We start from the raw sequence: 14,993 nt of genomic DNA, 5'->3' as shown, positions 1-14,993 counted from the left end.
AGGCTGCTACCTTTGAGAACAGGAGATGTAGCTGACCTACTGCCTAATGCATGGAAACAAACACAGAGTCAGACAGAATGAGGAGACAGGAATATGTTCCAAATGAAAGAATAAGAAAAAAAAAATCTCAGAAAAATAACTAAAAAGGAATTAAACAATCTACCTGATAAAGAGTTAAAAGTGGTAGTCATAAAGATGCTCACTGAATTTAGGAGCAGAGTGGATAAATTCAGAACTTCAACAAAGAGATAGAAAATATTTTTTAAAAAATCAGAGCTGAAGAATACTATAACTCAAATGAAAAATACACCAGAGGGAATCAACACTCAGGAAGAGCATGCAGAAGAATGTATCAGTGATCTGGAAGACAGAATAGTGGAAATCATCCAAGTTGAGCAGCAAAAGGAAAAATAATTTTATGTAAGATAAGGTAAGGGACCTCTGGAGCAACATTGAAAGTATTAACATTTGCATTATAGTGGGTCCCAGAAGAAGGGAGTGAGAAAGGAGCTTATTTGAAGAAATAACAGCTGAAAACTTTCGTAACCTGGGGCAGGAAACAGACATCCACGTTCAGGAAGCATAGATAGCCCCAAATAGGATGAACCCAAAGATGTCCACACAAGACACATAAGAATTAAAATGCCATAAGTTAAAGATAGAGAATTTTATTTTTATTTTTTTTAAGTTTTTTAAATTTATTTTGAGAGAATGTGTGTGTGTGTGCACGTGCCAGCCAGGGAGGGGCAGAGAGAGAGGGAGAGCGAGAATCCCAAGCAGGCTCCATGCTGTCAGCGTGGAGCCTGATGCAAGGCTGGATTCCACAAACTGTGAGATCATGACCTGAACTAAAATCAAGAGTCAGATGCTTAACTGACTAAGCCACCCAGGTGCCCCAAAGAGACAATTTTAAAAGCAGTAAGATAAAAGCAACTTACATACAAGGGAACACCTACCTATAAGACTCTGAACTGTGTTTCCAGCAAAAACTTCGCAGGCCTAAAGAGAGTGGCTTGAAATGTTTCATGTGCTCAAAGGAAAAAACCTGCAAGTAAGAATATCCTGCAAGGCTATAATTCAGAACTGGAGAGAGATTCTCAGACAAACAAGTTGGAAGTGTTCATCACACAGCACAGCCTTACAGGAAATGTTAAAATGACATCTTTATGCAGAAAAGAAGAAGCCATAACTAGAAGTAAGAAAATTATGAAAGGAGGAAAACATTTCACTGGTATGAGAAAGTAGGGGAGGGACAGTAAAGTATTCTCAAAACTGAGAAAACATTTTGAGACTGGAAATCAAAGAAGGCAACTCCATATGGTTTACAGAGTTTTATTATTGTAACTTACTGACCAGGGGTCAGGCAGACAATGATTTAGGTGCTGTACAGCTATTCTCCACAGAGTCTGGACCTTAAGCCCGCATATTTTATGGGACAAGAGATGCGCAGAAGGGTGTTATTATGTGATCAAAGGGCTCGCATGCACCTCAAAAGATTTGCATGCACCTAATTGACAGGTAACCTTTAAATAGATCTTGTGGTACCACCTGTGCATCATGAAGGAAAAAGACTGTGATATCTCTAACAGATTCATGGGAGGCCAAAGCGGGGTCCCTCCATCCCAGCCTTGGAAGACACTTTTAAAGTATGTATATTAATCTCTAAGGGCCTGGAACATGGAGCCCAAGACAGGTTATTGAATGAATATGAACAAGATGGAGAGCCACAGGTGGAGTCAGTATTGTCAACAGTCCTACAACTGGTAAAAGCAAACATATAATAAAGGAAATAGGTCAGTCACTTGTAAAGCTAGCATGAAGGTTAAAAGAAAAAAGTAGTCAAATCAGCTACATTTAAAATAAATAGGTAAGGGATACGCAAAAAACATGTAAAATATGGTGTCAAATACATAATACATGATGAAGGGGAGGTAAAAATGTAATGCATTTAGAATGTGTTTGAACTTAAGTGATCCTCAACTTAAAATATATGACTATATACATGGGGTGTTATACACGAACCTTATGTATGGCAACCACAAGCAAAAAACCTATGATAGGTGCACAAAAAATAAAGAAATCCAGGCATAATACTGAGGAAAGTCATCAAGACATAGCAAGACACTAAGAAAGGAACAGAGAACTACAAAAACAGCTAGAAAACAATGAACAAAATGGCAATAAGTACATACCTATCAGTAATTACTTTAATGTACATGGAGTAAATGCTCAATCAAAAGTCGTAAAGTAACTAAATAGATTTAAAAAAAAGACCCATTTGTATGTTGCCTGTATGACACATACAGACTGAAAGTGATGGGATGGAAGAGATATCCTATGCAAATGGAAATGATCAATAAAGCTGGAGTAGTAATACTTGTATCAGACACAATAAACTTTAAAACAAAGACTAAAAGAGAGAAGGGCATTACATAATGAAGGAAGCAATTCAACAAAAGAATGTATTTGTAAATATACATGCATCCAATATAGGAGCATCTAAATATTTAAATATTAATAGACATAAAGGAGAAATTGACAGTAATACAGTGATAGGGAACATTAACATCCCACTTACATCAATGGATTGATTGTCCAGGCAGAAAATTAAATTTTTTTTTAATTTGTATTCATTTTTGAGACAGAGACAGAGTGTGAGCAGGGGAGGGGCAGAGAGAGAGGGAGACACAGAATCAGAAGCAGGCTCCAGTCCTGAGCTGTCGGCACAGCACCCCAACAGACAGAAACTTAATAAAGAAACAGTGACTTTGAGTGAGATATTAGACCAGATGGACTTAACAAATATGTACAGAACATTCCATTGAAAAACAACAGAATACACGTTTTTTATAAGTGCTCATGGAACATTCTGCAGGATAGATCACGTATTAGGCCACAAAACAAATCTTAGTAAATGTAAGAAGGTTGAGATCATATCAAGCATCTTTTCCAACCACAACATTATGAAACTAGAAATAAATTAGGAAAAACCGTAAAAAGCATAAAGACATGGAGACTAAACAAGCAGTGGGTCAGCAAAGAAATAAAAAAAATAACCTTGGGAGCACCTGTGTGGCCTGGTTGAGCATCCAACTCTTGATTTTGGCTTGGGTCATGATTCCCAGGGTTGTGGGATTGAACCCCACATCAGGCTCTGCACTGAGTGTTGAGCCTGCTTAAGATTCTCCCTCCCTCTGCCCCTTCTCTGCTGGCATGTGTGCTCTCTCTCTCTCAAAAAAAAAAATTAAAAATTAAAAAAATACTTTGAGATAAATAAAAACGAAGACAACGTTCCTCAATCTTTGGAACACATCAAAAGCAGTTCTAAGAAGTTTGTATAAACACAAGCCTACCTGAAGAATCAAGAAAAATCTCAAATAAACAATTTAACTTTATACCTAAAAGAACTAGATAGAAAAAGAAGAATAAAACCAAAAGTTGGTAGAAGAAATAAAGATGAAAGGAAAAATAAATGAAACAGAGACTAAAAATACAATAGAAAAGATGATGAAACTGAGAGCTGGTTCTTTGAAAAGATAAAATTGGTAACTTAACTAGACTTATCAAGAAAAAGAGAGAGGACCTAAATAAATAAAATCAGAAATGAAGAGGAAGAAGCAACAACTGATATAACAGAAATACAAAAGCTATTTATGAGACGACTATGAAAAATTATATGACAACTTTGAAAAATTATATGCCAACAAATTGCACAACCTACAAGATGAATAAGTTCCTAGAAACATTCAGTATTCCAAAACTGAATCAGGAAAAAGAAATTCTAAACACAACAATTATTAGTAATTAAATTGAATTAGTCATCAAGAAACTCCTAACAAAAGTCCAGGACCAGATGGATTCACAGGCAAATTCCATCAGACATTTAAAGAAAAGTTAATACCTGTTTTTCTCCAACTATTCCCAAAAACTGAAGAGTAATGAAACCTTCCAAATACATTCTGTGAGGCCAGCATTACCCTGATACCAAAACCAGACACAGACCATACAAAAAAAGAAAACTACAAGTCAGTATGTTTGATGAACACAGATGTAAAAATCCTTAACAAAATATTAGCAAACTGCAGTCAACAGTACATTAAAAGAATCATTCACCATGATCAAGTGTTATTTATTTGGGGGATTCAAGGATGGTTCAACATTTGCAAATCAACATGATATACCACATTAACAAAATGAAGGGTAAAAACCATATGAGCATATCAATAGATGCAGAAAAAGCATTTGACAAAATTCAACAACCATTTATAATAAAAACTCTCAGCAAAAAGGAACATACTTTAACATGATAAAAGCCATATATGAAAAACCCACAGCTAACATCATACTTAAAGATGAAAAACTGAGAGCTTTTCCTCTAAAATCAGGAAGAACAAGATAAAGATGTCTATTCTTAACCACTTTCATTCAACATGGTATTGGAAGTCCTAGCCACAGTGATCAGACGAGAACAAGAAATAGAAGGCACCCAAATTGTTAAGGAAGAAGTAAAACTTTGGAAATGACATGATACTATACATAGAAAACACTAAAGATTCCATCAAAAAACTGTTAAAACTAATAAGTAAGTTGAATCACAGCATACAAAAATAAACTTAAAAATCTATGGCAGAAAAAGCAAAAATATACAATGGAGAAGACTACTTCTTCAGTAAGTGTGTGGGAAAACTGAACCACTTTCTTACACCATACACAAAAATAAACTCAAAATGGATTAAAGACTCAAGTGTAAGACCTGAAACCATAAAACTCCTAAGAGAAAACGTAGGCATTAAGCTCTTTGACATCTGTCTTAGTAATGTTTTTTTGCTTTTGTTTTTGCTTTGCTTTTGGGGGGTCTGCCTCCTCATGCAAGGGCAACAAAAGCAAAAATAAATGGTTGGTACTACATTAAACTGAAAAGCTTTTGCATAGCAAAGGAAACCATCAGCAAAACAAAACTGCGTCCTAGCGAATGGGGGAACATATTTGCAAATGATATATCCAATAAGGGGTTTATATTCAAAATATATAAAGAACTCCTACAACTCAACACCAGAAAACCCAAGCAATCTGATTAAAAAATGAACAGAGACCCTGAATAGACATTTTTCTAAAGAAGGATATAGGGCCAACAGACACATGAAAAAATGCTCAACATCATTAATCATTAAGGAAATGCAAATCAAAACTACAGTGAGGTATCACCTCACACATGTGAGAATGGTAGTATCAAAAAACAAGGAATAAGTGTTGGTGAGGATGTGGAGCAGAGGGAACTCTCTGCACTGTTGGTGGGAATGCAAATTGGTGCACTATGGAAAACAGTATGGAGATTACTTGAAAAATTATAAATAAGAATACCATATGATCCATTAATTCCATTTCTGGGTGTATTTAACTGAAAAAATGAAAACACTAATTCAAAAAGATATATGCATTCCTATGTTCATTGCAGAATCATTTTCAGTAGCCAAGATATGGAAACAACTCCATGCCCATTGGTAGATGAATAGATAAAGAAAATGTGCTCTCTCTGTTAACACACACACACACACACACACACACACACACACACACACACACACAAATAGATGTTACTTAGACCTAAAACAGAATGAAATCTTGCCATTTACGACAACACGGATGGACCCAGAGGGTATTATGCTAAGTGAAGTAGGTCAGGGAAAGAGAAATGCCATTTAATTTTACTTAGATGTAGATTCTAAAAAACAAAACAAATGAAGAAATAAAACAGGACCAGACTCATAAATATAGAGAACCAGCCAGTGGTTGCCAGAGGGAGGAAAGGTGGGAGAGATAAGCCAAATAGGTGAAAGAGATTAAGAGCTACAAACTTCAAATTATAAAATAGTCACAGGGATATAAAGTACAGCATAGGGGATATAGTTAGTAGAATTATAATAACTTTGTAAGGTGACAGATGGTAACTCCACTTATTGTGGTGATCATTTTATAATGTATATAAATGTCGAACCACCATGTTGTATACCTGAAACTTGTATAAATAATTGTATGTCAATTATACTTAAGTAAAAAAGGTATAATATATTGGGGCGCCTGGGTGGGTCAGTCAGTTGGGCGGCCGACTTCGGCTCAGGTCATGATCTTACGGTCCGTGAGTTCGAGCCCCGCATCGGGCTCTGTGCTGACAGCTCAGAGCCTGGAGCCTGTTTCGGATTCTGTGTCTCCCTCTCTCTGACCCTCCCCCATTCATGCTCTGTCTCCCTCTGTCTCAAAAATAAATAAACGTTAAAAAAATTTTTTTTTAAATAAAAAAAGGTATAATATATAAAACTGGCATTAGATAAAAATGAATGTTATAATACATATTCCTTAAGGATGCTTACCAAACTACAATTCTCCCTTAACCTGCCTTATTCTAGGAGTTTGGTACTTATCACAAACCCAGAATATTCTGAATTCTTTCTTGGAAATTTTCATACTATTGCTCATTGCAGTGTAAAAAAAAAAATCCTTAAGTGCAGAATAAGCTGGTCTATGATGAGACTGGAGTTTACTCATAGAGGAAAAAAAGAGGAGGGAAGACAGAGAAGTGAAATTTGAGTACCTGGTATCATTTATTCTTTAAGCATAAATTCTTTTTTTTTTTTTAATTTTTTTAATGTTTATTTTTGAGAGAGGGAGACGAGTGCAAGTGGGGGAGGGGCAGAGAGAGAGAGAGAGAGAGAGCGAGCGAGAAGGAGACACAGAATCTGAAGCAGGCTCCAGGCTCTGAGCTGTCAGTGAATATAAATCACTGATTTATATTTCTGATAAATTTAATATATATAATAATGATTTAAAATTTGGTTTTAATTATAAAATGGAGTTGTTACAGATTAGGATAATTATACATGTGTTTTTTTATTCACTTAGTATCTGTGAGATACTTAAAAGACATGTAACACCGTGTGTGTGTGTGTGTGTGTGTGTGTGTGTGTGTGTGTGTGTGTGCGCGCAAACTGTCATGCATCTTGTAATATGTTTAACATTCCCTGGCTCATCCTGTTAAATCTCAGTGGTATTCTCCATTCTTGTGACAGCAAACTCCGAGAGTGCCCTGTAAAATATTGTAATACCCTCATGGAGAACCAATGTTGGAGATACAAACATGAAAAGACATCTTTTCTACCTTCACATAACTTCTGGTTTAGCAAGAAGACAAACATGAAAAATAAATATTATAAAAGAATATTGCTATGATCCTAGAGTCTGAAATAGGGAATACCTAACTCTACTTAGGCTTAGAGAAGTCTTCATACAGGAGGTAGTATAATATGAAGTGCATGTAACAAATAGGGAAGGAACCACATGGTGTGAATAGCATCTACAAAGATGTGAGAGACCCTGAATATATCTACTGTACGTAACTATATATATATTATATATACACATTCTGTATGTACATACTATATGTGTATGCCAGAATTTATATGCCATTGTAGTGACTTGGATTACATTATAGATAATGGAAAGGCTTTGAAGGATTATGAATAGAAGAATGGCATGGATAGTTATATATTTCAGAAGATCATGTCAAGCCCAGAATGGAAGGTAGATTGGAGGCAAGGAGACTAGTAGAAATATTAGCAATGTTCAGAAGGGACATAAGTACCCAGGACAGTGGAAATTGCAATGGAAATACAAGGGAGAAGACAGATATGAGCTGCTTCGGTGGTAAAATCAATATGCCTTGATGATTAATTGGCTGAGAGAAATGAGGAGTGGGGAGATGTCCCAAGTTTGTTTCTTTTGCAACAGGGTAGTTGCCATTCACATATGACTAGGAATTTTTACAAAAGCAAGTTTGGTGGTGGTGCCTATGGTGCCTAGAGGGGTTGGTAAGAATGGGGAGGACATGGTTAATAAACTTTTAAGTATTTTGAGTTGGAGGTGCTTTTAGGTCATTCAGGAAGAAATGTTCAGTAGATATCTGATCATAGGATTATGAGGTTTAAGACAAGGGGTATAGTATACTGTGGTATATTGTGTTGGCTGTGCAGACAGAGCTGATTTCCATTACTTCGGTAATGGCAGAGTAGTTTGTATTAGACTAATAAATCCCCTGCATATTGCACTTATAAGCTCTAGACAGAATATTCAGGAAAACAAGAGACTGTTTGAAGATGTTGAGGAATGACCAAAAGCAGAAAATAGCTAGAAAGAAACTTACAAAAATTAATAAGTAAAAGAACAAAACAGTCTGTTTTTGCGGCTTTTCACTTAAAGGAACTCCTTAGTCTGCAAGGTGTTTGACAGCTAACACTCAGGCAGAAAGATACAGTTTTAGTGGTTTGAAGTACCTAATATTCTCTGTCTTTGGATAATAAGAATTTTAATACTCTAAAGTAAAACAAATAGAAACTGTTTTCTGTTGATTTATTTAAGTTATTTGGATTCCAAGGGCGCCTGGGTGGCTCTGTCAGTTGAGCATCCGACTTCAGCTCAGGTCATGATTTCATGGTTCATGGATTCGAACCCCGCGTCAGTCTTGCTGCTTGTCAGCACAGAGCCCGCTTTGGGTCCACTATCCCCTCTCTCTCTTCACCTCCTCCACTCATGCTCTCTGTCTCTTAAAAATAAATAAACATTAAAAAATAAGTTATTTAGGAGCGCCTGGGTGGCTCAGTCGGTTAAGCATCCGACTTCAGCTCAGGTCATGATCTTGCAGTTTCTGAGTTCAAGCCCTGCGTCGGGTTCTGTGCTGACAGCTCAGAGCCTGGAACTTGCTTCAGATTCTGTGTCTCCCCCTCTTTCTGTCCCTCCCATGCTCATGCTGTGTCTCTGTCTCTCAATAAATAAACGTTAAAAATTTTTTAAAAAATAAGTTATTTGGATTCCGTCATTTACTTTAGAATGGAATTTATGTTTTACAGAACTGTAATATAATCCTATTCTTAAGTGTGTGAGTTACAGAAGGGAGATCCATACATTATATCCTTAGAAAAATGTCCCTATATCTGAAATGATAAAATTTCTGTCTGACTCTTAGGGATGACTTTTTTGTTTTCTTTTTGTTTTTGTCAATGGGAAGAACCTTTTTCACAGTGAACATATATTGCTTTTGTAATCAAATGAAACATTTATTTTGAGAAGATGCTTAGTAGGAGGACCCAATAATTTCCAGTTTACTTCTTCAGCTTATTATCTTGTTGCAACATTCTTAATGAAATATGAAAAACTTGGTATTTTTCTTCAGGAAAATGGGACTGATGTTGCTGATCATGTTCGAAATTCTGCTTGGACAAAAAATGGCACCTACCAAGATGTTCTTCATAATGCCTCCGAAGAAGCCACAGAACAAAACATACGAGCTGGTACCCAGGCAGTTTTGCAGGTGGTTCACTTCTTGGTTGTTTTTTAAAAATACAATAAAATAATCATTAAGTATTTCAAATATATGTTTAAGTATTTCAGTGTACAGTATAATTTTTTAATAAAATCAGTACCCATGTTTATCAGTTATCCTTAGGACATATTAATTTTGTTTTTTCCTTAACTTTTGCTTCCTAATATATATGTATTACAGCTTTAAAGTTTATATAAATTGTGTCATGGTGTACTGTCATCTGGTGCTTTCTTTTTGTATTAAATGTGTTTTTGAGATGTGTTGTTGATACATAGCTGTAGTTCATTCATTTTAGCTACTTTCTGGTATTGCAATTTATGGTTATTTCACATTTTACTTAACTCATTTTTCTGTTGATGTTTTTTAAGTTGTTTCCAATTTCTCACTATCAGATAGTGCTGCATGGAGCATTCTTACATATGGTTGTGGGTTGTTTGTTTTTTTTTTTTTGTACTCTGTGGGAGAATTTCCCTAGGTTGTATACTCAGAAGTGGAGCTACCAGGTTGGAGAAGTTGTACATTATCAGCCTTACTTTACTGTTACTACCAAATTGTCCTCCAATGTGATTATAATAATTTACATTTTCTTTGGTAGTGTCTGCAAGTTCTCATTTCCTTGTATCTTCCCCACTATATAGTTAGATTTTAATTTTGCTGCCTCATATATGTGAAATGTTATTTTATTTTTTTAAGTTTGTGTTTCTTTGTTTTCATTTAATTTCATCACCATTGAAATTGAGCATCTTCTTATGAATTGCCTATCTGTATGCTTTTTCCCTTATCCTGTTGGGTTGTCTTTTTCATATTGATTTGTAGGAGTTCATTGTAGTCATTCATTTTTTAAATCAGACTGTTCTTGTCAAGGCCACATGTGACCTCCACATTGTTAAATCAGATGTACATTTTTCTTTTTATTTATTTTAATTTATTTTTTTAATATTTATTTATTTTTGAGAGAGAGAGACAGAGTGTGAGCAGGGGAGGAGCACAGAGAGAGGGAGACAGAGATCTGAAGTAGGCTCCAGACCCTGAGCTATCAGCACAGAGCCCGATGGGGTCTCGAACTCATCAACCGTGAGATCATGACCTGAGCCGAAGTTGGATGCTCAACTGACTGAGCCACCCAGCCACCCCCAGATGTACATTTTTCAATCCTAATCTTACTGGACTTGTCAGGAGCATTTGACAGAATAGACCATTCCCTCCCTATTAAAACTTCACTTGGCCTTCAGAGTAGCATCCCTCCTGTATTTCTCCTAACTCAGTGGTCACTTCTCAGAATTTTTTACTGGTTTTTAAAAAAAATTTTTTTAATGTTTATTTATTTTAGAGAGAGAGAGAGAGAGAGTGCAGAGCATGATCTGGGTAGGGGCAGAGAGAGCGAGAGAGAGGGAGACACAGAATCCGAAGCAGGCTCCAGGCTCTGAGCTGTAAGCAAAGAGCTGTGTGGCTCAAACTCATGAACTGTGAGATCATGACCTGAGCTGAAGTCAGACGCTTAACTGACCGAGCCACCCAGGTGCCCCTTTACTGATTTTTTCATATCTCCCTGACTATTCATGTTGAAGTGCCCAAGAATCAGGTCTTGGATCTTTCTATTCTCCTGTTTGATCTCATCCATTCTTCTGGCTTTAAATGCTATTTACTGCAACTTCTCCAATTTTGTTTCTAGTCTGAGACCTCTTGTCTGAACTCTAAGAGCCTTGAACTCAAATATTCAGATGCCAAGGTAGCATCTTCACTTAGATATCTAATAGACATCTCAAACTTGATGCATCTAAAATTTGGCTTCTCACCTTGCTCAGCAAACATGCTGTTCCTGCAGTTTTCTTTGTTTCGTTTATAGCATGTTTTTCAGTTGTTCAAGCCACCTTGTCTCTTGTGTCTCTTTTATATCCTACATCTAATTGGATACCAAATCCTGGCCATCTTCAGAATGTATGCAGAATACTCGTATCTATTAGCTGTTCAACACTCACGCTACCTCTTGTGTCCAAGCCTCCATAATTTTTCATCTGAGTTATTGCAGTAAACTCCTAATCAGTATCCTTGCTTTTGCTCTTGCCCACCCATCAGGCCAGTATGTTCTCAACACAGTCGCCAGAGGGATGCTGTTAAGTCAGATCATGTCATTTTTCTACTCAAACCTGTCCACTGGTTTTGCATTATCACTAAGCATAAAAGCAAAAGTATTTCTAATGGTCTATAAGGCTTTACATCAAGGCTCCTCAGAATGTGGCCCATAGACTATAAGATAATTAAAAAATTGAGAGTAAGAATTTAGAAACTTAAGTCATTTAGTATATCTCTTGATTTTGATGAAGTTTGTGTTTATATTTTTATATGTGTTTTTTTCATTTCCTTTTTCCTGTTAGTTCGTTTATATTGTATTTTACAATAGGATTAGTCTGCAAAGTTTGAGAAGAAAAACATTCTTTTATCACTGTGAGTGTAAGAAGTTCTCCACATGCTCTGGTTCTGTTTCTCAACATCATTACCCAGTTGCTTCCCCACTTCTTCACTCCACTCTATGTCTATAGTCCTTGCTGTTCCTTAAATATGCGAGGTAGGCTTGCACCTCAGGTCCTTTAAACTTGCTTTTTCTTTTGTCTGGACTGCTTTTCTCCCAAATTGCTCATAGTTGTTTTATCTTTCCTTTTACAATTCATTCATATTTATATTCCTTTGTATCCTCTCCCTGCCCCCTTCCAGCTTTCCTTTTGCACTTACTGGGTCCTCCGGGGGTAATGAGGTGATAGCGAGTACTTTGGTCTTATTCTTGGCTTTTGCCAGTACTTCTTAGGTTTAATTGCTGTTATATCATTTGTTATAGTTCTTGATATGTGCTCTTTTTCAGATTAAGGAATTTTACCTTTTTTCTTAGTTCGCTGTTGTTGTTTTTTTAAATAGTAAGTGCTAGATGCTTTTTCTGCGTACATTGTGATGATCATCCTTTTTTCCATTTTAGTCTGTTTATAGGGTATTCTTTGTTAATAGACTTTTCTGATGTCAAGGTATTCTTAAATTTCTGGGGTAAATACTACTTGATCATAAAATATGGATGATACTTTCATCAATTTGAATTGCCACTATCTTTTCAGTACTTTTGTCTATTTGGGCACAAGTGATATTGGTCTCTTACTTCCTTTTCTTATATAGTTCATGTCTGTTTTTGAGAGCAGGATTAGGGTTTTATAAAAATTACTTGGGTAGTTCTCCTTTTTTTGTCTCTGAAACAGTTTGTTTAAAATAGGAATCATCTTCCATGCTAGGCAAAACTTTGCCAGTAAAGGTGTCTAGGCCTGGTGTTCAGGGATGAATCAAGGAGGCTTTGATAACCAGGTCTTTTCATGATTATTGATGTATGCATCTTTTTTTATTTCTTCTTGAGTTAGTTTTAGCAATTTATGTTTGTCTACAAAATAAATACATTTAAAATTTTTTCAGTTTTATTCAAATAAAGTTATCCATTGAAACTATCATGTAAAAATTCTCTACTGGATATATTGTTATGTCCTTATCTTATGTCTAATTTTTATTTGTGCCTACTTGGTCAGTGTTGGTAGACTTACCAAGTCATCTATTCACCTTTTTTTTAAATTTATTAAAAAATTTATTCATTTATTCATTTTTTTGAGAGACAGAGACAGAGCGTGAGCAGGGGAGGAGAGAGGGAGACACAGAATCCGAAGCAGGCTGTAGGCTCTGAGTTATCAGTGCAGAGCCTGATGTGGGGCTCAAACTCATAAACCGTGAGATCATGACCTGAGCCAGAGTTGGCCGCTTAACCGACTGAGCCACTCAGGTGCCCCATCTTCGCTTATTTTAAAGTTAGCTTAATATTCTTTTCTCACAACTATGTTTTATTATGTAGTTCATCCAGGAGATTTAAATCAGAATTATGGGTATAGAAAATCTAAATGTCCAAGGTTCACAATAGATATAATGTTCTGTGCTTCCAAAGTGTCCTCAAGAGCCTTTGTACACACCTCTCAACCATTATAATAACTTTGTTTTTATGTTTTATGTTTTATGTTTTATGTTTTATAATAACTTTTGTTTTATGGTCTTCGATAACAAAATACAAAAGATTATTTGATTATAACAAACTTTTTATTTCTTTACAATAAATTAAAGATGTATATTAATGGATCCTCATTAGTAGTACTATAGTATATGATCTATTCATGCAGTTTGTTATTACCAAAGCAGATAAACACACTTAGCCTGTAAACATGAAAAGAAAGGATAGATGGTATTTTGAAAATTGTTCTTGATTTAGGTATCATCTTTTATTCTAAATAGTTTTTCTTTTATTGGTTCATTTTATGACAGCAGTAGAGTTATTATATTAAAGCTCTCAGTTTTGGGGCGCCTGGGTGGCGCAGTCGGTTAAACGTCCGATTTCAGCCAGGTCACGATCTCGCGGTCTGTGAGTTCGAGCCCCGCGTCGGGCTCTGGGCTGATGGCTCAGAGCCTGGAGCCTGTTTCCGATTCTGTGTCTCCCTCTCTCTCTGCCCCTCCCCCGTTCATGCTCTGTCTCTCTCTGTCCCAAAAATAAAAAATAAACGTTGAAGAAAAAAAAAAAAAATAAAGCTCTCAGTTTTTAAAAATGCTGTTTTTCACATGGTTTATTTTTTTCACTTGGTTTATTTTTCTTGGGTGCCTAGTAGTGATTTTTTATTTGTCTAGATAAACATAAAAACAATTGTTTAATGAGTTTAAGTTTCAAATGTCAAGCTGGGGTAGAAATAGGGTTAGAATTAACCTATAGTCTAGATCACCCAGTGATCAGCATCTAAATTTATTTTTTTCTCTGAATATGAAATTTGCTATTAATTTTATAATAATAGCTAATTATTTCTTTTGTCTTAGGTGTTTATTATAAACTCATCAAACATATTTCTTCTTGAACCTGCAAATGAAATTAAAAACCTTCTGGATGAGCACACAGATATGTGTAAACGCATTCTTAACATTTATCGGTTCATGGTTGTGCAAGTATCAATGGACAAAAAAACTTGGTAAAAAATATTTATTCTTTTTTTTTGATTGTATATATGAATATAATAATTTTTAGAGGGATAGTGTCTGTGAGCAGAGCTTGTCACAGTATTGTAGAGGCTTCTATTAATGAATGGAGAAATATTTAATGTAATAATTAGGATGACAATAGTCTCCACTTTATCTCAGACATTTTTGATCAACCTTCTTGGATTATATTTTAAAGTGGACACCCCCACCCCACTCTCCCAAATGAATACATTCATGAATAAATGAAATTATGCATGTGTGAATAAAAGTATACGGAAATGATTAAATATAAGAATGCTTTATTCCTCAACCTGGCATTCAAGGCCATGTACAGTGAGATCCCTGCCTACTTTTCTCTCTTTTAAGCCTAAACTCCACCCTGCAGAATGGAATCCGGTTCCCAGCTTTACCAAATTGCTCTTCTCCTGCACACATTCTTGAACCTTTTTTAAGAATACCTAATTCTTGCCATGTTTTTCTGTTGTAATAACTGTGCTTAGATTTCACCTTCCTTTTTCCACATATCCTTACTTACATTCTTTCCCCTCACTTCACTTCTTTTCATTCTGTGTTTATACCTGTTACAGTT

At 35.7% G+C, this 14,993-nt stretch overlaps 1 protein-coding gene across 13 annotated transcripts in view; it reads left to right on the top strand.

Moving 5' to 3' along the window:
- Positions 1 to 14,993, top strand: part of RALGAPA1 (Ral GTPase activating protein catalytic subunit alpha 1) — a 278,603-nt gene that overhangs the window by 82,215 nt on the left and 181,395 nt on the right. For all 13 annotated transcript variants that reach the window (XM_040476948.1, XM_040476949.1, XM_040476947.1 and 10 more), the window contains exons 12-13: positions 9,221 to 9,358; positions 14,246 to 14,394. In XM_040476948.1, coding sequence (XP_040332882.1) covers positions 9,221 to 9,358; positions 14,246 to 14,394 — 287 coding nt within the window. The remainder of the gene's footprint in view (positions 1 to 9,220; positions 9,359 to 14,245; positions 14,395 to 14,993) is intronic.

This window comes from Herpailurus yagouaroundi, unplaced genomic scaffold (assembly GCF_014898765.1).
Source record: "Herpailurus yagouaroundi ecotype Mexico unplaced genomic scaffold, PumYag 141, whole genome shotgun sequence".
NCBI classification, from domain to species: Eukaryota; Metazoa; Chordata; class Mammalia; order Carnivora; family Felidae; genus Herpailurus; species Herpailurus yagouaroundi.
Note: the sequence above shows the minus strand (reverse complement) of the source record. Positions and strands in the feature narration are given on the sequence as shown.